The sequence below is a fragment of the Mauremys reevesii genome, linkage group 20 (assembly GCF_016161935.1).
Source record: "Mauremys reevesii isolate NIE-2019 linkage group 20, ASM1616193v1, whole genome shotgun sequence".
NCBI classification, from domain to species: Eukaryota; Metazoa; Chordata; order Testudines; family Geoemydidae; genus Mauremys; species Mauremys reevesii.
In genome coordinates, this window is record NC_052642.1 from 8,396,334 (window position 1) to 8,423,058 (window position 26,725).

Sequence of the window (26,725 nt, forward strand, 5' to 3'; positions counted from 1 at the left end):
ATATTTCCATGGATGAACTGATACTAGCAGCTCTGAACCAATATGGAAAGCTCTTTCCTTACAAGACAGTCACTAGCAGCTATTGCATGTGCGTGCGTGTGTTAAACTTCTTGCAAGAGTTCATTTTACCCTCATCTAGAGTTACAGTAGCATCCTTAACACTAGTGAGAATTTATACATTAACAATGAAAAGCTTAATACTTTTGTAGTAAAAGTGTTCCCCCCACCTCCACCTCCCCAAGATGCATGTTAGACTACTGAAGGAAACTGAAGTCCCTTAAATAGTGTAACTGACATTTCAAAATGTCAACTGTTTGAGCTACTATGCAGTGTGTACCTGGTAGCTTTTGTCAGTGCTTCATAAATGAAGCCTGTTCCACACTAAAGAGTAAAATCTAAACAAAAAAGAGATTGAGTTTAATGAGAGCGATCAATCCACTAAGATTAATGAAGGGTGCACACCCACTGTTTGTGTGTAACAGAAGTAAGATGTACATTTACTCTCTGCTGGTACACCTATGCTTTGTTTGCAGACATTAAAAATGTCTTTCCTGGAGTACATAAAAAAAGTTACCAAACTGATGTGTTCGGTAATGCTGACGACAGCATCCACTGGGAAAGCACCACTCTCCAGTATGATGGACAGTGCTGTCTGAAGGTTCTAAACAAGGAAGATGTGTGCACAAACTTAAAAAAAAAGTGTCCTTTGTAGTGCAATAAGGTGAGTGAGGTAATCTTTTATTGGATTAACTTCTGTTGGAGAGGGGGAGAGATGCTTCTGAGCTACACTAACCTGAAGAACTCTGGGTAGCTCAAAAAACTTGTCTGTCTCGCCAACAGAAGTTAGTCCAATAAAAGATATTGCCTCACCCACTTTGTCTAAAATCCCAGGACTGACATGGCTACACCACTTTGTAAAACAGACTTGTATCTGACCTGCGAATAAGGAAGCATGCTATTTGTTCACTGTTTTCATCAATAGATCTGTGCAGAAGTGTCTGTAAGCATCCACCTGGTCCTGGACCCCAGCAAGTTGCATCACAGCCATGTCTTACCTGAATTAAGAGTGAAGCACAATAAGCTAAGATGCCTGCAATCTCAGTTACGCATTCACTTTGCTACTCTTTTTAAAAAAAAAAAAAAAAAAAAAAGCTATGAAATGCCTCCCTCCCCACCATGATGGTAATGCTGCAATGGGGGGGGGGGTGAAAAAGAGGGGAGAAAATGTGTATTTCTTTTTATTCCTTCAGTAGTTCTTGGCTTTCGTAATATATTCCCCTTGTGAAAAGGTGGATTAGGAACTACAGTCTCTAGTCCTGTGAAATATTATTGTTATGAGATTGCAATAAGGGGAACAAGTTCCAAATGTGTTTGGGACTAGATTGGTCATCCATCCAGTAAGTGCAAAGCAAGGCAGTTTGTAGCTCCAGCTCATCAGATCCATGGCAACTCTCCCCACACACACGTAAGTGGGAGATCCAGTACATCTAATACCACTTCCTATAACCCTGTTCACAGGGAAAATCCACTGTACATCAAAAACTTTAGTCATGCTCAATGAAAAGGGACCTAGAGCAGGACGAGGAACCAAATGTAAGTTGCAGTGAGTAAACCCTTCTAGGCAAGAATGGAAGAATTAATTCAATTAAAAATTGTTCAGAATTATAAATATGACCTTGCCAGAGGACACTCATTCTTTACAGAATTAAGACATCACCCTGCCCCAACTCTTTCATGCATGTAGAAAGTAAAGTAATCTACAACTGTCTGAACTTAAATTGCTACATCAAACTCCATTTGTTTGCCAACAAGATGTTCTGGACATTTTCTAGAATGCGGGGGTTGGGGGGGCAGGACTTGAAGCCAAAGTTTCAAAGGAGCTTTAAAAAAATAAAAAATAAAAGGTGGGGGAGGAAGCTGGCCAGCCAGTTCTGAGATATTTTGAGATGTATTAACTACTCATAAGCTTTCACAAAGAAGCAAGAAACTCTTTTTAACACCACAGGAACATACCTAAGCTAAAATTAAAGTAAGCTCACTGGAATAATGTTGCTATGAATAACGTAGCTGCACTTCCTTTTGTTAAGGGGTTAATAACTTTGGCTAGAAAAATTGCTTCAAGTTGGAGTTTGACATGCGAGGTGATTTTTAAATTAAATGGCTATTATGATTTATTACAAGTGATCTTCTTGCTAAGTAATACCTATAGCAAAAGTGATCAAGTTATGCAACTACAAAGGTGTCTAAAGAATAGTTATGGCAATTGGGACAACTTGGAGACATTGCTATATAACAACTGACTGCACAAAAACCTCACAGAACATTTACCTTTCTAACTTCACACATAGCCAGCAACAAGACTGGCATAAAAACTGGTCCGAAGTTCCCAATGATGTGATGGGGTCAGTAATCAGAGTAACAAATTGACTTACAGGAATAATTCTAAAAAACCTGCAGTTGAATATTCCTAATATATCCTCAAATTCCATGCACTGTTCCCCCCCCCCCCCCCAAGAAAATAAAAAACAGGATTAATTAAATTTTAATGACCAAGTAAATACTATTTTACCATGCATTTTAGATTAATATGTACTTGGAATCTTGCTCTGCTATGCAACCATGAACACAAGAGTCAATGCTTAAAGTTTCAGAAAGTCACATCTCCCATAATCTGAAGGAGGCGGATAGAAAATTTTTAAAAGGAGTACAGTTTAAGTTTTCAAATGTAGGGACCTAAAAAGTGACTTTACTTTCCCGACAGAGTGAGCACCCCCAACTTTAAGGGAAGCTAATGAGTTGGAGGTGTCAATACTTTTGACAGTCAGACCACTTATATTTCAGAGTTTTGAAAATTTTACATTTCCAGTTTTGACCTATATATTTATGGTTATACATTTTACCTTCATATGCTGGAACCCTTAGAACAAGCTTTTAGATCCTTCCAGATAAGTTGCATTGATTTTAGTAGTGCTGTACTACAGATCTATTAACTAATACTCACTGCCATCTCACCATATGCTATCTCAACATAGTATGTATTGGCCCCACACAAAAATCCTAGGCTTAAAAAGAAGCATCCTTATGGAGAACAGTTACAACGCCAAAATTTCCCAGCTTTTTAAAAAAACCCTGATTTAGAGTTACTGACAGTTCCCCCCCCTCCCATCCCCCCCTTTCTATTTACAGGTCCCTTGCGGAAGTAACCACTGAAATACTCTCCTGTATCCAACAAAAGAGACTACTAGTAGTAAGAGCATTGCTGGATCACCTAATGGCTGCATGAGATCTTATCTGAAAAAATCAAGTTGAAGCCTGCAAGCTTTATAAAATACCAAACGTTAAAAAAAATAATAATAAAAAAAACAGATTCAGCAGTAAGTTACATGAGGATATGTACAAGCTTTAGTGTACTTTTACAGACTAGATCCCACACAGGAAGATGAGCATGTGGTCCAGCAAATACTTAATTCTTGCTGCAATACTACATTTTTGTTGGTTCTTGACATTTTCCAACCAGTTCTCAAGGAACCTAAAAAAAACTAGGGACGGTAAAGGATGATATAGATTCAAGAGTCATGAAAGTTTAAAAACAGCATTGTGAAGTTTTGACTAGAAACAAAATGAAGAGTTTAAAGAAGTCTTCCAAAAAAGTTTAAAGCCCACTTTGGATATGGTAGACTGGTACCAGATTTGACAGTGCTACAGAAACCCATGTGGCTATTGATTCCTACACCATTAGCGTACTAGAAATTTATTTGGCTTCTTAATAGCATTTGATTACTAGTGAACCACAAAATCTGACAAACACTAAAAATTTAAGGGTACAGTGAAAATGCTCATCTTACCAGAGTCGATGCAATATCTTCCAAATTATTTTCCAGGGCAAGCCATAGGGGAGGATTCCCTTTCTCATCTGGCACGGACATGTCTGCCCCTCTGGTACAAATAGCATCAACCACAAGAGGAAGCTGGTTTTTTATAGCTAGCTGAAGAGCAGTCTCTCCATCCTGAGTTCTGTAATATGTACAGTTGCTGTATAAGGTCTATTGTTGTCACCTCATTAAAGATACAGACCTTCTGTTGCAGTGATTTATTGGCAGACCAATCAGTATCAGCTCTTGATTCATATACTTGGGTTTTAAACTCCTTGGTTAGAAAAAACAGTGTCTAGTTTAAGACACATAGGAAGGGCATGTCAACACATTTAGTCACTAGCCACAAGCTTAGTGTGTCTTTTCACTGTTTTTCCTCCAACAGTTATCACTGCCATAATGTTAAAAGCGGCTGTATTAATGGACAGCATCAAGATGCGGTTCAGCATGTCTGTTTCCGGTACAATTAGGTAACATCTGTTGAAACCAAATATTGCTTTTTAGGGCAGTTACTGCCAGGGAGGAGCATGAAGTCATTCATAATGAACCACTACTTCAGAGCAAAGGTGAACTAGAGGCACTGGACTATGAAAGGGAGGTTTGGCATTAGTCCAACGGTGTCACTCAGCCTGTTGACTGACTCCCACTCATGAGGTGTTATCTTACATTTAAATTTTAGGTTTATAGCCATAATCATTTGGAAGAATGCCTCCCAAGGATCAAGTGTAAACCAATGCTAAGCTGTCTTCCTGAGTCGGCAGATATTAATAGTTCTAAAAACCTGAGGTGCTTCCATTCCTCTTACTGGGGTGAGAATTTTGAAATCTATCGCTGAAAATTGGATTCAGATTTGAGGATGCACATGATTTTGTAAAGTTAGACCTGGGAACCTGCGCACACAAGTTTCAAAAGAGAGCAGATCTAGCACTGAAAGAATTTCATGTCACCCCTCCCCATACCACTATGCTGAGTGACTCAGAATACAAACACCAATAGTAGCTAAAAAGCTGAGTTAATGCTAGGGCCATGTTCTAATCCTTGATCTTTGGGCAAGGCACCCTCTGCTATCTGTAGGAAATCTGACATGAATAGAAAGTAGTATGTGTGTTACCAACTTGGTAGGTGGTCCATCAACCATAATTAAAAACTCATTTTGGGACAAGTTATATAGTTCCCAATATCTTTGATTTGAGATCAAGAATTAGGCACTTTTCACTCCTGAGCTATTCATTTAGAGGCAGTTTAATTCAACCACTTTTCCTATGTATTCTTCCAATTCAGAGCTACAGCAACAGATACACACAAAAAAAAACAACCCCCCCACCCCCACATACACATACCCACCACACACTTACCTGACATTTATATCTGCTTGATGTTCCAGCAAGAAGAGAGCACTCTTGCTATCCTGTCTCTGTATTGCCATATGTAACAGAGTCTGTCCATCTGACATTGTGTCATTGATGGATGCACCAGACCCAAGTAGCTGAGCTGCTATGGTGTGCATGCCTGGAAAGTGACAACTTGTTAATATTTATCCCTACAGAAACTGGGTTACCATAAGGATCCTCTAGAAAGTTTTACCCATGAAGATATTAGTATCAAGACCTTTCCTTTTTTAATATATTGAAAAAATTAACCTGAAACTTTCAAGTTGCTTCAAATCGAAGTAACGATTTTTGATATAAAGCAACAGGTAAAAAACTCAGTCTCTACCTGTAAACCATCACTAGCTAATTTTAACATTAGTACAATTATCTTCACAAGTATGTGAGGTGGTTAATTTTTCCACCAGCCACACTGCTAATGCCCCTGTTTAAGGTTGTCTGTCTGTCTTAGATGGAAAGTGGATTTAGTATTCATGAAGATTAGAACACTTAGAGCCAGGCATAGCACAGTGGCTTCCAGCATAGCTGTGATGATACTTTAGCTTGACCTTCATCACCATGTCTAACTCTAGGCCTCTCCTGATCAGAGGGTGACAACTGCTGAACTGTAATGGATTTATGTTGTGCATAAAAACGTAGCTAGAATGAGATCACTGTTTCCCCCTCCCCACTCTAACTGAAGGCAGGATTTGAATTTGGCTAAAAAACAGGTTAGTGCACCAGCTTTACATCTCACTGACATTTCATCTTTGGGACTCATAGAATCCTAAGTGTCCATCACTATAGTGTTTAGGTGCCTAACCTACTGCACTGCATAGTTCCAGAACTGCACTTAAAAATGCCAAGCTAGAATAAAGATACATGGTCATAATAGATTCCAATCACCCTTTTGCTTTTAAGATAATTAAACTGATCCAAAATAGGACACAATATAATATATAAATATCTTAGCTATTACATGGATCTGAAGTAGCTGTTTACCAAAATGTCTGACTGCAAGGAAAATTAAGCATACTGGCTTGTCTTTCATGAAGTTCAGATCTCACTGACAGAGCCAGAAAGCTATCCTACAGTACACTGAGGCCACACAAACTAAGTGATGGCTAGATGCAAGTGTCAGAGGAAGGAGTTATGACTTGTCCAATTCATTTAAGTGTAAAGTAACTTTGGAGAAATAGGGAAGGAAACATATTGCCGATCGACTGAGGAAAGGGTAAGTTTTCCTTTTACATGTAGGGCACTATGCCTTTCATGTGCCTGGAAAGGGGGGGGGGGGAGAAGGGGGCAGTCTTTCCATCTGCTGGCTCATTACTCTCAGTGTATGAAGCAATCCAAACGACAGATCTGTCACACAAAGTAGATACAAGGCTTTAAAAAGTGGCCATAAAAAAAAAAAAAACTTAACCCTAAGTGTTCTCTGAACTTTGCACCATGGAACTACAGTGAATTTCCATTAGTCCCCCTGATTAATTAAGATTTTATTTCCTCTAGTTTAACAAGGTTTCTAAAAAACCCTGAAGGATATACTACGTCTCTGAAGCCTGGAGTTGGACAGTTACTGTACTATAAGGCCCTTTGTTTTTACTCAGAGAATTCCTGGGTTTTACAAAAGCTAATGTTTTGTTTTGTTTGTTACTGATTTTCGCCCAAAATTTAGGCCACTCAAGTAAATGACAATACTTATGTTAAAACAAAAATCCAATAGGTTTATTCCCCTTAATAAATTAGGTTAGCACAAGTGTAAATACAAGGCTGTCTGTTAAGTAAGGCAATGTAGTGCAAGATATCCATGCATGTGTACACGTACAGTTAATGTTCAGTTCAAGAATTAAACCAAAGCACTAAAATGCTTTTACTTTCAGCACTTAGTTCTTTTTTCCTGTCTTCTTGTCCCAATGTTAACCCTGATATTTAATCAGAAAATGGAAATGTTTTGCACCTTTTTACCCACTTTTAATTAAAACAAAAACAAAAACACAAAGGGCCTTGACTATACAGTAGTTCCATAAACAGAAAAAAAGGATTGTCAATATGGTTCTCCTCCTGACTTGTGTGTAGGATTCACACTAAGTCTTCCACAACTATTTTCCCCACACAGACTGAGAATTTATAAACCCTTACCGGTCCATAATGCTAGTCCCAATACGGTCTGGTCTCTGGAGTCCTTGAGACTGAAGTCAGGAATGATTTGCAAGTTGTTGGTAGCATGAAGGGCATTAGCTGAAGGACAATACCACAGAATTTTAACCAAATGTTAAACAAGTGTTCCTGTATTTCTAAGCATCAATGTTAGCTTGAAACTGCGATCTCAAAACCTGTTAGTTCTACTTGGATTTCAATTGACCCAAGTGACCATGTCACTTTTTGGAAGCGTTACAAAAATTTTCCTCAAGTTAAGTAGCTCTTAGGATGTTTAAGGGAAATTTGTTGGTACTGCTCAACACAACCTTCACCCATAATGTAACAAAAACCACACACCACACACTAAAATCCTGGAAAGTTATCATAATCACATCCTGCCTCCCAAGGAAGAGCAGAAATATCCATCCACTGCCCTTATGTCTAGATGTCTAATTGCAGCAAATACATTAGTAGTTACAAAAGATCCTAGGCTTGAGTCCTGCCATCCACCTGAAGATTTTTTCCTTAGGTGACACAAGTTTACAATTTTCTATTGTCAGTCTGAAACACCAGGCTAGAAAGAAACTGAAGGAGTTGGTATTTGTATGGGTGTCTTGCGCCTCCCGAATTCTAAAAGTCCAGCCTCCAAGGGTACGTCTTCACTACCCGCCATATCGGCGGGTAGCAATCGATTTCTCAGAGTTAGATATATTGCGTCTCATCTAGACGCGATATATTGAACTCCGAACGCGCTCCCGTCGACTCCGGAACTCCACCACCGCGAACGGCGGTGGCAGAGTCGATGGGGGAGCCGTGGACGTCGATCCCGCGCCATGAGGATGGGTAAGTAATTCGAACCAAAGTACTTCGACTTCAGCTACGCTATTCGCGTAGCTGAAGTCGCGTACCTTAGCTTGAACACCCCCGCCCCCCCCCAGTGTAGACCAGGCCCAAGACTACAGATCTATACTGGCACTGCCTTTACACATCAGGGGAGTATATTAAATTATGGAAGAATGCAGAACTAGAAGATGTTCCAGAGTCTCAGCTTGTGCTAAACTAGCAACTGAGAAGTTACTCTTGGAAAACGGTAAAGCTAAATATAAGTTAGCCTACAGGGAGACTGATAATACTCCTATGATATATAGCTTGCCATGGTATGAAAGTTGCATAATCATGCCATCCAGTAATAGTGATACAGCTTGAACTAAAGCCTACCTTTTTGCTCCAGTATGACTGATACCACATCAGGATGGTTATATGCTATAGCCATATGAAGGGGAGTTTGCAGATACACATTCTCTGATGCAGGTGGTGAGGATGCATCCTTCTGACTAGGCACTGCTTCTTCAGTCTGGATATTAGGGTTGGCTCCTTGTTGCAGAAGCTCTGCCGTAAGGTTTGATAGGCCATGCCGACAAGATGTATGCAATGGAGTTTCTCCCTTTAACAGAAATTAAAAGTTTAGGAGTTCTGAAACCAACAGCTAAAGACAGGAAGCCCTCCCAATTAGAGTGTTGTATAGCAGCTTCCAAGACTGCTTTTGTTTATTGTGTACTAGTAAACACTATGCTCAACTAACCTTTTTTAAACTGAATTTCAGCATCTCTAAACATGGACTGATGACAGGCATTATTGGGAGAGAAGTGTTAACACATCACTGCAGGATGCAATGCCATGGGAACAGAGTACAATTGTCTATACACCATAATATGGTCATCACCACTGTAGCATTCAAAATTTTCATCAATGCGGGGGAAACGGGGAGAAACACGTACACACACCCTTAACTTCTCTTACCCATTTGTTTCTATGGTTCACTTTTGCCCCATGGGTTGCCAGGAAGAGAGCAGCTGCCTCATTTCCAGCTCCAGCTGCTCTCTGCAATAAGCAGTTTCCTAAAAGGTAATATGAAAGTGCATGCAGAGTTAAAGTACTATCCACTGATTTAAAGTTATAATTTGAAACATCCCTAGTAACCTTCCCCAAGAGATTTAGAACACGAAAGACCAGTAGCAGAGACGCTGCTTATTGAAGGATAGGCATGTCTGATCAGCCCCTTCAACATTACATTTCTGTTTTCAAGCTGTCACCACAGAATAAGCTACACATTTTGGAAAGGAAGGGAGGACAACTCCAGGACTTGAACAGCACAGAATATTCCTGACTTCACAGAAAGTCTCAGGATTTTCCACCCATTCTATAAGCCTCCCCCACCACCTTATGACAGCATCTGCAATTCTCATCAGGGAGAGTATATATAAAATTTTGAAAGGAATTCATTTAGCCACTTAGGTTTTAAGTTATTTTAGCTTACATATGCAGCTATGAGTCCGAGTGCTAGACAATATATAGTAGGGTTCAGAGTCACTTTCAGACCAATTCTACCCTATTAAGATAACAAAAATAGGACTAGTGGCAGTTCAGACCTCAGTAGGAAAAACAAAACCACCACCACACAAACCACCACCCCCACCACCACCTTACTTTGAAGCAAGATGCCATAGATAAATTCATGGATGATAGGTCCATCAATGGCTATTACCCCAGAATGGTGTCCCTAGCCTCCGTTTGCCAGAAACTGGGAACGAGCAACAGGATGAATCACTTGATTACTCATTCTGTTCATTCCCTCTGAGACACCTGGCAATGGCCACTGTCAGAAGACAGGATACTGGGCTAGATGGGCCTTTGGTCTGACCCAGAAGGCCATTCTTATGTTCTTATTAAAAAATAAGCTTTTATGCCAGTTTCTGCATTTGTGACCTTGTCATGCACACCTTTTGCCTAAGTATGAATACAAACCTCTGTTTTACCTGTTACTGTGTCAGGTGCATCTGTATTGCTGCCTCGCTGGATTAGTCTTGCTGCAAAGCTATTGTCATCAAAGGAGGTTCCATTTACAACAGGGACATCGTCAAAAGGGTTTATGGACAGGTCAGAAGACACTTTGATATACTGAACTGCAAGCCATAGAGCTGTGCTTCCCTCATGATCCTTCAACTCTAAGTCTAATCTAACAAATAAAAAAAAGTTAGATTTTTAGATAGCCCCTTATTTGTACCTCTTAAACCCTGCACCAAGGAACACCTTCCAAGAATCTGATAAGCAAGACTCCATTAACAAGTATCACCATTACATAGTTCTATAAACGGAACTGCTAAGGTCTTACTAAGACCACTATTGCTTAGATCTGAAGTTAAACTGCACTAGGGAAGAAAATTCTGAGGCTATAGTGAAGCCTGTCTTATGACCACTCAGATAGAAACCTGCCTCTTTAAGTGACTATTGGAGATATAGCACTAAAGACTCAGTTGTAGATTCTATATAGGTGTACGTACACATTTAACCTAGAGCATGCATGAAGGGACTGCTCTCCCTAAGGCATCTTAAGTGCCCTATTCATCTCCCAAGGAAGTTAATGGGATTCACTCCCCATGGAGTTGAACTGGACCTAAGAAGGATTTCAGACTAGCTATTTCAAGAGCCTGATAATTGCTCATCCATCTTGCAATTCTAGTTCAGAGTAGTACTGCTTTATTTTACCTACCCCCAAGGATACTGCTGTGCACTTCACTTCCTTGAAAAGTAAAGTAGCGTGGGGGGGGGGGGGGGAAGCTCTTTTGCCTCATCTATACCAAGCCAGAAGACCAGCTTCCTCAGCAATACAAGTTTCCATTTGAAACTCTGTATGCAATAGCTAGCACTTACATAGCTCTTTTCATCAGTAGACCTCCATAATGCTTTCCAAAGAGGAGGTCAGTAACAATATCCATTTTTACAGCTGGGAGAAATGGAGGCTCAAAAAAGGTGAAGTAACTTGCCCAAGATCACCCAGCAGCAAAGCTAGAAATAGAACCAAGGTGATATAGGTCACACTACCTCATGCAGACTTAGACAATTTCGCATCCACAGAATCTAGTAGCTGAGGAATGCTGAGTGGCTAGGACTATTGTTTAACAAGAACTAGCTTACAGCTATACATTCTTCTCCACTGTATGATGTGGTTTGGAATACCCTATTCAAATTAAAAAAAAAAACTGAGAGACTTACTGTTTGCACTGGAGAAGCTGACTGAATACAAGTTCATTCCTAACAACAATTGATGCATGTAATGGGGTCCTGCAGAGAGAGTCAGTCAATTACAATTAGGAAGTAGTTGCAAGCTGGTGAAAGACATTTTTCTGACATCAAGATTTCATTTCACATTCCCACACAAGTTCAGACTCAGGTCAGACTTTGCTCCTCCACCACCTGCCCACTGACTTTCAAAGTCAAAGGCCAAGTACAAATCTGTCTCAACAGGGAAAAAGAAGAGGGACACCAGAAGCTTTTTTGGATTGGTGGAGACCTGAGCAGTTTAGCTCTACGTAAATCTTGGGCAGCACCCTAAAGATTTAACTTCTCCTAGTGGTAAATTTGGGTCCTTCAGACTGTTACCTTTAGTCCATTTCCCCGTACTCAGATCTAGCAGTATTGCACATTCCACTGTCTACTACTGTTCTTCGATATGATATTTGTTACTCTACCAAAAACAGTGATACAATGAAAGCTTCAAAATGTTTTTGTATATGGGACTCAAAAGTATGGCTGTGCTTAGAGTACCCAGCAAAAACTGTATCTGTCATCTTAGCTTGCTATCCAGGAGATCCCAACAATTTTTGGGACAACTGTTTGCTGTGTTGTCTCACCTCTTATTTCCATTGCTTAACTATATATTGCTGATCAGTAAAGTGTACAATTGTTCTCCATATATTTCACCAGCCGGTTCCCTCCTTCATCTCATTTCCAAGGCATTGCCTTCAGTTCAGTAATGCCCGACAGAAGAATGCCATTTACTAAAATATCACTGTCTGCAAGTGAGATGAAGGAATTTGCAAGTCTCCCATTGAAATAATCTAGCTTGATTTTTTTGGTTTGAGACATCTTTGTCTATTCCCATGAAGGTACAGAGATTTCTGAATAAGTTGCAGCACGCTGATTAGACAGAAGTGGTTACCAAAGCTAGACACTGCTACCAATATATTCACCTTCCTTTGCAGTCTTGCATGTTTGGATTGGCTCCAGCCTGCAAGAGGGACTCTGCAATCTGTGCCATCTCTGACATCACATCTGGCAAGTGCTTCCTGGGGCTGTATGATGCAACAAGGTGTAGAGGAGTCTCCTGGTCTCCCAGTGTAGCAGCATTCACACGGGCACCATTTTTAATGAGAAAATTGGCAGAAAACTTATCTCCTTTTGGGATGTGCAAAAGGAAGAGATTACACATCTGATTAAGATTTGTTATATGCGCTACATAAGCTATTTTCAGTAGATTGTGATCCACATTAGCTCCATAAGCATCATGAAGTGTATTCTTATACAAGTGTTTCTTGATATTAAGTTCCTCCCTGCTAGAAGCCAACAGCTGCAATGTACACCATAAAACTTGTATCTTTTGGAGGGGCCAGCCTGACATATTTCCTCCTTATTAACAGGCTTCCTTAGAAAACCTTTAAATAGCAAACACTAACTAAAAATTCTGTTTGAGCTAGGATGGAAGTACTTGGCCAAAATGTTTTAAAGCATACTGGAGTGATTTCCTTAGTCCCTATGCCAAAACTGTAGCTTTTCAGTTAGAGAAAAGGGTGGTTCTCCCCGTTGTCCTGCTATGGGACTAGATCCTTTATGGAGTCAGAGGACAATAGCAACAGATAGGAGCTTGTTTACACAAGTTAAAGTTGGTTATATAAAGTAGTAGGAAAGTCTCATTCTAGCTACTCTTAAGCTTTTCAGAGTGTAAGTCCGTATGACAGAGGCTATACCTGTCAAACTTCCCTCTAGTTCAGAAGCTATCAGCCTGGGTGACATCAACAGATGTCAGGGGTCGCAACCATCATGTTACTAAACAAGGAGGATCTGAGTATGTGGAACAGCTTAAGCCATTGCTCTAGTTATTTTTTAAAGATATTTACATTACACTGTAAAGTGCCTACAGAAATCAGGGCCCTATCATGGTAGGTACTGTACATCAACATTTTTAAGAGACATGTCCTGCCCCTCAAAGGCTCTAAAAACTACCCAGACAAGCCAGAGAAAAGTAGTATTATCCCCATTTTACAGCAAGATTAAGTAACTTTCTACAAATCAGACTATTTGTGGGAGACCTGGGAATTGACCCATAAATGCTAGGTCCCAATCCAGTGCCTTAAAGTTATCCTTCCTTCCCCTGCCATGCCTGGTTAAGTACAAGAATTAAACTTCCATAAGTTACTTGTCTTTGGAAGTGCAACCTTTGAGATTGCAGAGGAAAAAATTAAAAGGCCTCCCAGTTCACAGGTAACAGTTTTGATATGGCAGTGAATCATATATTCATTATCAGCATACAGCTTTGTATGCTCTTTCTATAGTTAGAGTCCCATTAAAAGTGTAATTTTTCAGGAATCTGAAGAAGAACTTCCCTCAGTCAGGAGGGATTAGGCTGATCCTGGAAGTACTGTAAAGTCAGATAATTGGTTTGACTCTACAGTCTGCTCCCCCAGAATACAACTGAGATGTAAAACAGGGTGCTATAGTAATACGCATAAAACAGTAACTACTTGATTGCATCTTCAAGTACCAGGATGTAGCTTCTGGCAAGATTTGAAAGATCAGTTTCAAAGTAACTGACAAGAAAATACAACTTAAGCCTTTAAACATGAATACTAAAATTAAGAAGTTTGACAGTGGTGAAGCCCTTGAGGGTTACCCTTCTGCAAGGTTTCCATGGTTTTATTAAATGCAACCTGCACGCATGTAGAGCCAGTTCCTAGAAGGCGTAGCCTTGGCAGTGGGAGTCAAGGGTAATCAGCTCCCTTGCAAATCATGCTTAGTATTTCCTAGGATCATGCCCCCCCGTACTCTACTGGTGTAGTTAGTGTGACTACCTGCAATTAACCTAAGGCTAATGAAGGAAATTTGCTTGGCATTTTGAGCTCCTAAACTACTTCAGATGTAAATAAGCTGTTTGTATGAATACTGAGAAACGTCCCTGTGAGAAGCATTAAATTTATTGTTCACCAAGTGTGCATGCAAGCAGCAACAGCAGCATTCTACTGCAGCCAGTCAGAGCAAAGAAATAATGCCTACAAGAAAAGGCTAAACATACAATGAGGCCACTAGGGTTTATACCAGAGACTCATGCAGCTCTATCTGGTCAGGGAAAGATGTAAGCCAAGAAGGTGTTTCTCAGTTCTTAAGCCTCCTGAGCATTACTGCCATGGCAACCATTTCCTATTGGGTTCTGTGAATCCTCATATGTATCTGCTTTCCTTCTTCTCTTGTGTTGATAGCAGCTCAAGAGTTTCCAAGTACAGTCACTGACTTAAGTACCAATAATGTTTTATTGCCCACTGGAACTTGGTAGGTAGATGTCTGTGTAGGTGACTGACTTTTCTCCATTGACTGTCATAAAAGATAGGGTCCTCCTCCAACCAGCTGATAGGGAGGACTACTGTCTGCAGGAAGGGTGAGAAACTACTTTCCCTATTAACTCACTCACTACTGTAGAAATAGCTACTACACCCCTTGCAATCCTGAAGGAAAGAGGCAAGAGAAATTCTCTTCTCACCCTCTTCTACGTATCTGTATGAGCTACTGAGGTTTTAGCAAGTCTAAATGACTTACTAGGCACCAAGTATCACTCCTCCGTTAAATGGAACTAGGATTCAAACATCCGTGTTCTGAATTCCCCCCCCCCCCCCAAAAAAAAACGTATTCACCTTGGACTAGGACAACACTGAAGTAGTTCATACGAGAGAAACTAGCAGTTTCATTTCAGTTGCCAACTCAGCAAGCTAGCATTTACCTCCAAAAAGAATCCTTTTCACAAAGCTTAACGCTGTCATTTCTATTCATGTTAATATATTTAGATCAACCTAAACCCGGGGCTTCAGTCTCCTTTTGCCAAGGAATTTTTGAAACTAACATTGAGTCATTGGCAGAAGATATTAAGAGATGCATAAACCAGTCTCAATTAGGATATACTTACTACTGGAAAAAGTTGCAAAAGCAAGTTATTCTATACTGTAATGGTAACTTTTGTATTCAATATCCTTACCTCTTTGGATGGCTTTGTGTAACAGACTCCAGCCTTTCTTGTCCACCATATCCACATCAGCTTTGTAATTGACCAGTGTTGTTGCAATACTTTCCAATCTTCGGGAGAGGGCTAAATCTAAAGCAAGGTCTCCATTGTGATCCAGTTCATTGAGCTTCCCTGGCAGCTACCCCAAAGAGAGACCACAATTTAGTGGGCTGACATTAAATCTATGCAAGGGAGCACTCAACCAATATGCAACTTAAAGTTGCATATTGGTTAACTATGACCTACTATCAAAGGAAAGTTTCAATGCTAGTACTATAGCTAATTAAATCTATTTAGAGACTTGTCTTACATACACAGAGTAAACAAAGGGACTATATCTTGAGACCGAATTCAAGTACATCTGAGAGCAAGTTCTCTAATTGGAAAGCTGATCCTGAAGTTTGTTTTGAAACAATGAATTAGTTGGGAAATTTGGTCTTTAATGTTTATGAGAAAGCAGAATCTGTCCATCAGGGATTCGCTACTGGTCAGAGTTGTGTAAGCAGAGCTACGGAAATAGATTTTCAACAGCTCTCAAGTCATACATTTATATTGAATCTGAATCAGATCAGGAAACATGTTTTTTGTAACTTTAAAAAAAGAGACTTAGTATGTTATTTCTTCAGATGTAGTTGTTTCAAAGAAAGTGGCAAATATACAATAGAAAGCAACTGAGCAAGCAGTTAACTAAAAAAAAAAGGTGACACCACCACCACCGTCCTAATTGCAAGAAAAATACAAGTTATATTACTGTGTAAAAGATAAAGGTACTGGATTTATACTGGTTTTGTCCATGGATGTAATTTCAATTACTGTAGCTGAAATGCTTGAATCATCATACCAGACAAGCCATACTCCATCATCCTCATTCCTATTAATGCATTTTTATCCAACACTTTGCAAACATTAACTAGTGAATTCAGTACCTTTTGAGATAGGTAGCTAAACATTATGTGCTTTCTAAACAAAGTCTCAATATGTTCCTTTCCTTCCTTCACAGTATGTCACTCTCCAGCCCTACATTTGTCAGCCTATTGAGTAAGTCAAATTGACAGGCAGTCAAAGTGCCCAAGCACATACCTAGCATCAAAGTAAAGAAAAATGTGTCTAGTTCACTCAATCAGCTACAGTAAAGCTCACCATACCTGTGAATCCATTTCAATAAGATACAGGAAAACAACATCTTCTCTCTCCACTTTAATAGCTTTATGCAAAGGATATTCAGTCTTGGATTTGAACATTTTATACAATAGCTGAGCACTCATACTGCTGAAGTCTTCTTTCCGCAAGTCATCCTGTGAGTAACAAGAAGAAATAAAAGTGAAATTGGCTTGTTTCCATATCAATACTTGTACTTCTTGTTCATATTAAGTGAAGTTTTGGTTGTTTGCCCTTCAGCGAAGTAATGTTGCAGTATGGAACACTTAAGTTAACGGATTCAAAGGCTCCATTTGGCTCTAATTTGGAGATGTGCAAGATATGTACAAAGGGCCCACAGGAACGGTCCTAGCAGATTTCTTCCATCCAGTGGTAAATGTCAACTATTAGCTCTAATGGAAGTTGCTTAAATTTCCATATTTATGAAAGGCACCCCAAAAAAAAAAGCATTTTTACATCCTCCTCAGGAGAGATAAAGGGCACTTCATAAAAAAAGGACATATAAAGGTATTATGGATTGAACTAGTAAGAGTTTCACAGTTGTTACTAGAGACCTTCCTCCAAGAAGTTTGTCTGCTTAAAAACAGCCTTTGCACACCTATCTAGTATAGCACAGTTTGATACTTAACACTTCCCCAACAACTCCCACAATTGTAGAAGCAATGAGTGTTTTAAAGAAGATACAGAAAAGGAGTGATATTTAATATTTGGAGAAAGCGTATACCCCAAAATCTAAATACTGGAATACCAGAAGGGTCTTTCTAGTAACTGGGACTATTCTAAAGACACAAGTCCATTTGGACAATGAAGAATGATTGTTTTCATGGAGAGGTTTGGATATTGTCCTCAGGATTTATGAGCAAGTCTATTTACTTGAAAGCCGAGGTAAACAGTTCACTTTTGGAAAGTAATAGTGAGCTGCCCAGTGTGTTCTAGGATGAATGAAGTGCCACCCTGAAGTTCAGATGACAGTAAGTATCAAGAGTTCCTCTTTATTGTTTCTAGCCCATAAATGCTGCCAACAGCTGCACTTCATGGTTAAACACAAAAGCCTTCAGCATCTCAGGTAGTGAAGATGATCCTCTGCCAAAAATACAGTCACCATTGATGGTATTTTTGGACAGAAGATAAAATCCAGATAAATCTGATTTCTAGAATTACAGTAACCTTCAGTGCAAGTCTTATAAATCCATAACATAGGAGCCTGCTGTTAGCAAAAAGACTTCCAGTTATGAACAATCCTTTATCACTTGCTTAGACAAATTTTCATAACCTGCCCTTGGAGAGAAAAAAAGTTTGTATATCAAAAATGCAAGATTTCCTATTACTCCTGTGTTGGAAAAGAAATTGGAAGCTAATTATGTAGCTTTTTATGGCTTCACTACTAGTTCTGATGGCAAATTTTAAGAGGGGAAATCTGTGTGTAAAAGCAAGAATCCCAAATTGTCCACATCCAGCGATGGACAAACTTCAGACTGCTCAAAATTAGCAATACTGATAGCTGTCTGAACTAGTGGGACCCATTAAACTTGGCTGAAAACTGAAATGGCTTTCCAGCCAGATCCGGTAGCTAACTTCTTGCCATAAATCAGTTTCAGTGTTTTGGTACTTTTGATCCCAGAAGGAAACAGACACAGGAAGATGAAAAATTGAAAGAATGGTTTGGGTTGCTTTCTACAAATGGACAAGCTTTCAGGGAAGAGTTTGGGTTGAAAAAACAAAGGCACAAAGAACGTTCCATCTCCTCTCTTCCCCCTTCTTCCCCACAAGGTATGCCTGTTCCAGGAAGGCACTGGATGTGAGGGAACAGGCAATCTCTTCTGGGATAGAAAAGCAAGTCTTAAAACAGTGTGGGTTTAGATCCATTAACACACGGTACTAACATTTAATGTGATTCTGAAGTTTGAAAGTGCTACATATCAATACAATCCAACACTAAAATCTAAAAGTTTAAATCTTTTCAAAGTTTCAGCCTGCAGGCTACTCTTTCCCATGCCCCTTCTATTACAGTACTTACCCAGTGACTAGCTATTATTTCAGCACAGTAGTTCAATAAAGTGCTAGCATTTAGCTCCTCCGCAGTCTGATAGAAACGAATGCAGTTCCTGACATTTACTAGTGACATGACTCCTTTTTCACACCTGCCAAAATGAAGGAGAGTTTGGATCCGTTATCAGGAAAGAAAAGTCAGATTCTCATTTCCAATAAAAGCTGGTCATTCAGCTACAGGAATATCTGAATGCTAACAGTGGTGAAGCAATGTCATGTTCACCAGTACTATACAAGTGCTTATTATTATACAACTGCCTTCTTAGAAGAAGCTTCACCAGAAATGGCTTTATAAAACTGACCAACCTAAAGACTCCTGTAAGAGTGTATTTCACACCACTCTGGAGAGAGCAGCATGTTATAGAATATCAGGTTTGGAAGGGACTTCAGGAGGTCATCTAGTCCAACCCCCTGCTCAAACCAGGACCAATCCCCAGACAGTTTTGCCCCAGATCCCTAAGTGGCCCCCTCAAGGATTGAACTCACAACCCTAGGTTTAGCAGGCCAATGCTTAAACCACTGAGCTATTCTTCCCAAGTAAGGGAAGACACCCTAATATTTCCACTCAAGTAAGCTGAAATACATTTGCTACTTTAAGGACAATAGTTGCAACAGTCTCACATCACCAAGTTTTTGTGAGCTAAAACCCTCAAATAAATTTGTTAGTACTTGTGGCATCTTAGACTCCTCATTCTTTTTGTCGATACAGACTAACACAACTACTACTCTGAAACCTATCACCAAGTCTGACACCCAGTGGAGCTGGTCCAGCTTTCATGCTTAAGAATGAACACTGTTAAAGGTACTCTAAAATGCAGATATTTGTGTGGAAGACAGGAAAGTGGAGACTTTCACCCTTGGGGAGCAGTCATTCATGTCACATTCTTTGGGTGTATGAACATTCAGTCTTTGACTTGTACAACATGCTATTTTGTAAGTTTGTAGGCTTTGCAAAAATGAAAGTAGCTTTCATATGGTCACGGGATATAGTTATTTTGGACACACCACTAATGGCTATCAGCATACTTGTATAATTATACCATTGCCTCCCATCAATTACTGGAAGCTTAACTAGCAAAATGAAGAAGTATGGTAGAAGACACCAGAAAGTACCTGCATTTCTGCTAAGGCTGTAGTAAGACACTGAATAATGGTCGTTAGTACTAAAAAAAAATCCATTATACTATGAAAAAGAAAACCCAACTACAATAAAGGATTACAAGCCAAAATTAGACATTTTGTTAGGCCTAATGAAGAAAAAAGGTGCCAAGATGAGGTTAAGTGCTAGACTTAAGGCACCCCTCAGTAATAGGGCCAAAGGTATGGAAGATTACTAGGTACAAACAGCAGGATATATGACTGGGAGTTAGATGAGGGAAGTTCATTCCTGCGGACTGAGACTGATCTGTTTTCCAGGAAAGCGTTCACACTAGGCTAAGAGCCCTACTTAATGCTGCCAACATCTGCTGGCAGGTAAAAAAAAGGAAGAAATTGAGAGGCCATTTGAGCAATAACTGACAGAAACCCAGAATAAAAGGATGCTTTATTTACTGACCTTTAGAGTCATTTCATTTCTCCCAACTTTGGAAGAGCGGGTAAGGAACATTAATCCCTGTGGTCATTTTGCCCTGCCTCCCTCTTATTCTCCATCCTCCAAGCATGTCTTTAGCAATATTCTTTTTAGTTTTAAAAATCTGAAGCTGTTTATAATTAAGAGGATGGCCAAAACTTGGCATTTAAAATAGCCAATATGTTCAAGATGTATTGCTACTATGGATAAGGTTACATTTTAGCCAGTCACTAACAGTTTGGGGGGAAAAAAAGCTGAAGAGTGAAGCTTATTTCTAGCAACTCAAAAGCCATTTCTTGTCAATAGTATAACAGATTCGGTGTTATAGGAAAAATAATTTCAGGAAAGGAAACTAACTCAAAGGTACCACTCACTTGGGTTTTCTAATCATGTCACATTGGGGTATAGGCTTATGGGTAATTGGTGAGTTAGGGGGATATACAGGATTAAAGAGTGAACTACGTAAGAGAATGGCTTGTGTAACAGTGCAAGGACAAAGCTTGATTTTTCTGCTTATGATGAGCTGAAATTCTTGTTCTAGAATTAAAAATCAAATATAAGTTTTAAAATAGTAACATCTTCCATCTTAAACTCAAACCCACGAGTTAACAGCTATTTACATTAGCACAAATAGCAGATTTCCAAGAGCCTGGCTAATTAGAGCCCAGCCACAACATACTAGAAGCTTGAATATATTCACTGCAACTTGCCTTTCCCTGAGGAGTTGTAGTTGAAACCGATTAGCTAATTTCATCAGTTCTGTCAAGAATACATCATCTTCTCTCAGTTCTAGCTCATCTGTGTAGATCCAACGCAGCATTGCCATGGTCACCTCAGGTTCTGCATCTGGTGAAAAAAGTGACAAAGTGAAAAATCCAGCTACTTCAGTCTCAAATATTTGCAGTTCAGTTGAAATAGCTGTAATTTTAACCAACCAAATCAAGTGTTTTTAAAAAAGGACACAGACGACATCTTAGACCTCCAACTAAGCAGGGAAAAAGCAGGTCAAACAGTTACATGGGGGATGCTCCTTCCGGACCTTGCTGTCCATTACCCACTGTTAAGTGGAACATACAGTGCCTGAAATTCACACTAAGTATACCAAAATCCAGCTAGCTCCCACCCCCTGAAATATGTAGTTTTGCAGACTGGGCTTTATGGCCCAGCACAAAATAGTGTACATACTGGATAAGTGGGGACTTCACATTAATACCATAAGATCTTTGTGACACTTACTGTTCTCAAGAATGCCACCAAGTGTACTAAAACAAAGAAAATTGTAGTTGGAACGAAGGAGTCGAATGGTTAAATTTGATTCAATTCTGGTTGGAATCAATATTTCTTAACTCTGCAGTTTGGTTCCAGTTCAAACACTAACCTAAAATGATGGTTCAGTAACCAACCACCTACTTTGAACCTGTTTGAACCGGTTCAGATATGTTTCCTGTAGGTTAATCTCACACTTATGCTTGTACTGTAACTCCTAGCAAAAGAATGTAATAAAATATTTCACTGTGGAATCTCTTTTAAACACATTTGCACTCACTAGTACAACATCCTCCAGACCTCTGTCAGTCATATTTGACTGTTAAGGTGACAGAAGCTGGGACTAGGCAACAGGGAATGGATCACTTGATGATTGATGATGACCAAAGAAAACCCATGGTGCTGTAAGCAGTGTTCTTGCAAGTTAGAAGGTGGCACACTTCCTTCCTTAGTACTGATCCAACTCAATGTTAAGTTACCATATTAAGACAGCATCTGACGAAGTGGGTATTCACCCACGAAAGCTCATGCTCCAAAACGTCTGTTAGTCTATAAGGTGCCACAGGATTCTTTGCTGCTTTTACATATTACGACAGTGGTTGACCTCACCACACACGAGAGCCAACATCCCTTCTTAAAAAGGGGATATTAGCCCTGATGTCCTAGTCAAATTCCAACATGGATAATTACTTTCTGCCAACTTAAGAACCCCCCCCCATCCCCTTGCAGTTTTCACTTGTATAAGTTACTCTTCCTGCCCTATACTGTGCTATAGTGTTGCTGCATGCTATTAATAGTTGCTTTTTACCACCCAGAGGTGGCTCCAGCTATTCTTCTATCTAGCTTGCAATGCTGTTTGGGATCCTTCCATAGGAAAGGTGATAGAGAAAGGCAAGATATTTTAAGTTAACTTGAAATGGTTAGATTAGCAGAAGACACTTGATTTACATTTCTTAACTCTGCAGAACTTTTACAGTGCCTATACTCCAGTATATGAAACCCATTGCCAGAAGAGGACAGAGGTATCAATTCTTGAAACTCTGCAAATCGCTACCTATTCTAAAGAGTTTAATATGGAGCTGTCTAAACTAGGTTTAAACTTGCTCCTGATAACAAGACATTAATATAGGTGTACACAGGAGCTTGATGAGTAGTAACATGCATGCTCTCATAACTGGAGCAATAAAGATACTAGTAGTAATATTCCATCAACTGAGTGGCTTTTTTTTTTTAATTAAAAAAGACTTAGACAAGACACTTAAAGTGCTTCTGTGTTGAATAAGCAAATGTTTTAAAATCAGGTTTGTTGGACATAAGCAGGGGAATCCCAGATCCTTAGCTTCCACTCACTGTTACGATGTTTTAAATAGATGTATCCTGTAGACCCAAGAAGTATTTACAGGCCATGCATTAACTATTCTTCCAGATACCACCTGGTACAGGACTCCCTAAGCAACAGCACCCTGTGCCAGCACTGTAAGGTAAACATCTCAAGCAGAACAGGTCAAGCTATTTTAAAGTAGCTACAGACACAAGGTGGATGAGGCAATATCTTTTCATGGACCAGCGTCTGAGCTTACACAGAGCTCTGTGTATGCTCTAAGGCCACACACACACACACACACACAACAGAAGCTACTCCATGAAAAGGTATTACTTCACCTACCTTGTCTCTAACATCCTGGGACCAACACAGCTATAATGTTGCAAGCAGCTAGAGTAAGTTTTATACAGCTCTTCAGTTTGGACAGTCATTTCACGTCTCCTTTTCCAAAAGGAGGGAAACCTAAACAATATTTACAAATAATGTTTTACAGATATTTACCATATGGACTATGGAACTGTATATTTGGTCAAGTACAGGAGGCTTTTATGAAATTGGGCCAATAGGCTCAAATGTAATGTGCATGTGAAACTAGTCTCAAATACAACAGTTGGGTGCATGTCTGTCCATCCATCCATCTGTCTCACTCTCAAAGACCAACAGATACACTAGCTGACCCAGCTTCAGCTGAAATGGTCATGATGCTCATTAGGACTATGTACAATTGACACAAAACAGTTTTAATAAAGATTACTCTGTCCAGAGGGAAATAGCTTCCTTTTACTACAGTCCCAACTTGAGTGTTAAAGATAACTGGATATTCAGTATTTGTATGGTACAAGTCTTGAAATGAGGATATAAGACTGCTATTCCTCTCAGTGACTAAATTCAGGATTTCCCAAAAAAGTGTTAATGCAAGTTATCCTAACACTTTGTATCAGGAGCTTTGTAACGCTAGCACTAAGGTTACCACTACCAGAGGTGCAGTAACTGGCATGAAGAGCAGTTTATGTAATATATCTAACCTATTTCTTGGGCTGTTTGGATAGCAGGAAGGTGTGGGAACTTTCTGAAGTGAAGCTTCTGCAAAGAAGATGATTTCCTATGGCTTGCTTCTTCCCAAAATGTGGCTTGTTTCTAGGATTCATGATTAATCAAAGGCTTTCATAGCAGTGCCGGAAGTTTAGTCTTGCAGACTGACAGGCCGTACTTTAAATTTTCCATCCCTTTCCATCTGCAAGTTGCTTTTGCTCAAAACATAAAATTATCTTTTCTTCCATTAAATCAGGTTGAGGCCAAGTCATCCTGTTAAGAGGTGCACAAACTTGTCTAGCCAGCCAGCAGGGATCACCATGCCAACAGAACAGAGGCACTAGGTACAATCCCTGAACCAAGATACTATTTTTACCAGATAAGACTAGTTCAATAGATGTGGTATCATTCTAGTCACATCAACTCATGCACTTTTTGAAATGGACACTGTCCAACCTGCCCTTAAGTTTCTGTTCTCTACAGAAATTAATCAGAATTTTCATCTAGTTAGTAAGCTAGAAGTTAAGAAAACTACTTACTCAGCCCAGCATTGAATATGGAGCACTTTTCATCATTAAAAAGCTACATTTAAGAAAACATGATTGTACTAGTGTTGCTGAACAGTGGTTGCATGCAACACTGTCACTGAGCAGCACAAAGGCAGTCAAGCAAGTTTCTAGTTTTATGATGAAACAACTAAATACTTAATTGATCAATATTAGTTCTTCAGATAGTAAAGCAAACAGAGGAGCAAGTTTATTATCACACTGAGAAAGTGGACATTGAATAGTACCCATCACTGTACGATCACCTGAAATGAAAAGCCTACTATATCCAGCGTTAAAAACTCAGAAATGTTATTGTGAATGGCAATTTGTGATTACTCCCTTTTTACCAGAACTAGAGAGAGAGTGCTTCTCAGAGAAAATTCACAAGACATTTGGGTTCAGCAGTAGGTGCTGGTTTTGCAGCCTGGATAAGCTATTTGACCATAGGTCTCTAAAGATGATGTGCCAGGGCACATTTTCTCAAAGACATAAAGCAGGCTAGATTCATAGAACAATACTTAAAGCAAAGGAGTAATCTGGCTCTTTCAGAGAGCTTTGTTTTTTACACTAGGCTTAATTCCTTATTAAGGAAGTGAGTGAACCACACCACACTTACCTTCCACATCATTCAAATGGAGAGGGTGGGTTACTGATTTAACTAACATTAAATTTGCAAACCTGTTACCATGTTACAGAAACAGTCCAAGCTTCATAATTAATGGAAAACTCTGTAGTCAGAGTAGTATTCTGAATGATGAGATGTAACCTTTTCCCAAAGGGCCCTTTCATTAGTTGTTCCAAAGACATTCAAAGCATCATACACCGCAAGCAGCAACTAACCTGACAGATCCAGTTCCTCAGTTGATGTTAGGTTGGCTAGACTCCAAGTCTCACTGCGGGCTGCCAACACAAATTTGTGAGCTCTGATGTGCTTGTCCCCAACCTTTATCTTCAGATCACTGATAGAAGAAAAAGCACACATATATACAAACATAACCCCCGTGCTTAGGCACTTGTGGAGTCTGCATCTGTCACAAATATCTACGATGTCAAGACATTTAAGCACCTAAATTTAGGCTGAGTTGTTTACTATTAGGTAGAAGCCTCTTGCATTAATCTATTAACGCAAAACGGTAGGTTCATTCTTTCAACTAGTTAAGTAAGGTATTTTTAAGAGTAACCCAACTGTTACTGCCACAAGGAAAATGCAAGCTAAGCCCTGTGATTAACATTAATTAAAAAAAATCCAGTAAGCAGTTCATGCAGCACAGATCAAAATGAATAATTGACAAGATGGGGAGTGTGGAGACCCAAGATTCAGCCCAGAGAATACTATGTTGCAGTCAGCCACACAGGATTTCAGGGAAGATTACTGAAAGGACTATAAACAAAGCACATTTGACAGAGCAGTCAACCTGTATGAAAGCAAAAACCCAGAAATACCCCATTTCCAGTACAGCTGCTGTCAGGGAACACTGATCCCATACGGATCATTTTTAGTCAGATCATTCTTTTTATTCAGAAACAGTATACAGACTGATCATTTTCTCTGTCTAACATTACATAGGTAAGGTGTTATGTTCTCGAACATGTTGGATTTTTCATCCGTTTGTTCTTGCTAACAAAAGCAATACACTTCAATCTTCACCATCACTACTCCCCACCCCACCCAAAACTTAACAAAGCCTTCCTTGGGAACTCAAATACTTATTTCTAAAAGAAACCATTTCTTTTTGGGTCTAACATTTGGACCACTACACTATTCCTAAAAAAAGGGGCAGCTATGAAACCCTCACTCAAAGCAGAGCAGATCTAGGTTTCGATTCCTTTTTGTGTATCGATTCTTTCATACAAACTTTTGGCTATCACACTTGATTAAATTTATACAATAAAATTTTTGTTAACTTCTATCTTGCCATGCATAATCAAATTTGCCAAGTAATAATTATACTAGTTCCCCAAACAGGTTGATTTTTCCTGACCCTTGTGTGTGTGTTTTTCAGAGGTGGTTGTGTTTGTTTTGAAGACAATCAACTGCTTACTTGATAAAGTCAAAATTACCTGGCTCAAAGTTTTCAGTGCACAGTGTTAGACTATTAAGAGCTGTCCTTAACATACACCATAATCCATTTTGCATACGGCACTTTACACTACATTTGCTAGTACATATTTAATACAATCTTTTCTTAGAAGTGGCACATACCACTGTCCTAGATTTTATTACCTGGATGGCCAGAACACAGTCAGCTTAGAATGAGATTGCCTGCACACTAGAAAAAGATGAAATATAGAC

At 39.4% G+C, this 26,725-nt stretch overlaps 1 protein-coding gene across 1 annotated transcript in view; it reads right to left on the bottom strand.

The window, feature by feature from the left end:
• The window catches only part of ANKFY1 (ankyrin repeat and FYVE domain containing 1), a 54,091-nt gene that overhangs the window by 15,041 nt on the left and 12,325 nt on the right, over positions 1-26,725 (bottom strand). Inside the window, exons 3-16 of the mRNA XM_039507795.1 lie at positions 25,273-25,391; positions 20,973-21,108; positions 18,661-18,784; positions 16,631-16,780; positions 15,459-15,624; positions 12,412-12,616; positions 11,435-11,503; positions 10,198-10,397; positions 9,182-9,279; positions 8,600-8,825; positions 7,382-7,480; positions 5,228-5,381; positions 3,846-4,014; positions 937-1,055 (exon numbers count right to left, since the gene is read on the bottom strand). Of these exons, the coding sequence (XP_039363729.1) occupies positions 937-1,055; positions 3,846-4,014; positions 5,228-5,381; positions 7,382-7,480; positions 8,600-8,825; positions 9,182-9,279; positions 10,198-10,397; positions 11,435-11,503; positions 12,412-12,616; positions 15,459-15,624; positions 16,631-16,780; positions 18,661-18,784; positions 20,973-21,108; positions 25,273-25,391 (2,034 nt within the window). The remainder of the gene's footprint in view (positions 1-936; positions 1,056-3,845; positions 4,015-5,227; positions 5,382-7,381; positions 7,481-8,599; positions 8,826-9,181; positions 9,280-10,197; positions 10,398-11,434; positions 11,504-12,411; positions 12,617-15,458; positions 15,625-16,630; positions 16,781-18,660; positions 18,785-20,972; positions 21,109-25,272; positions 25,392-26,725) is intronic.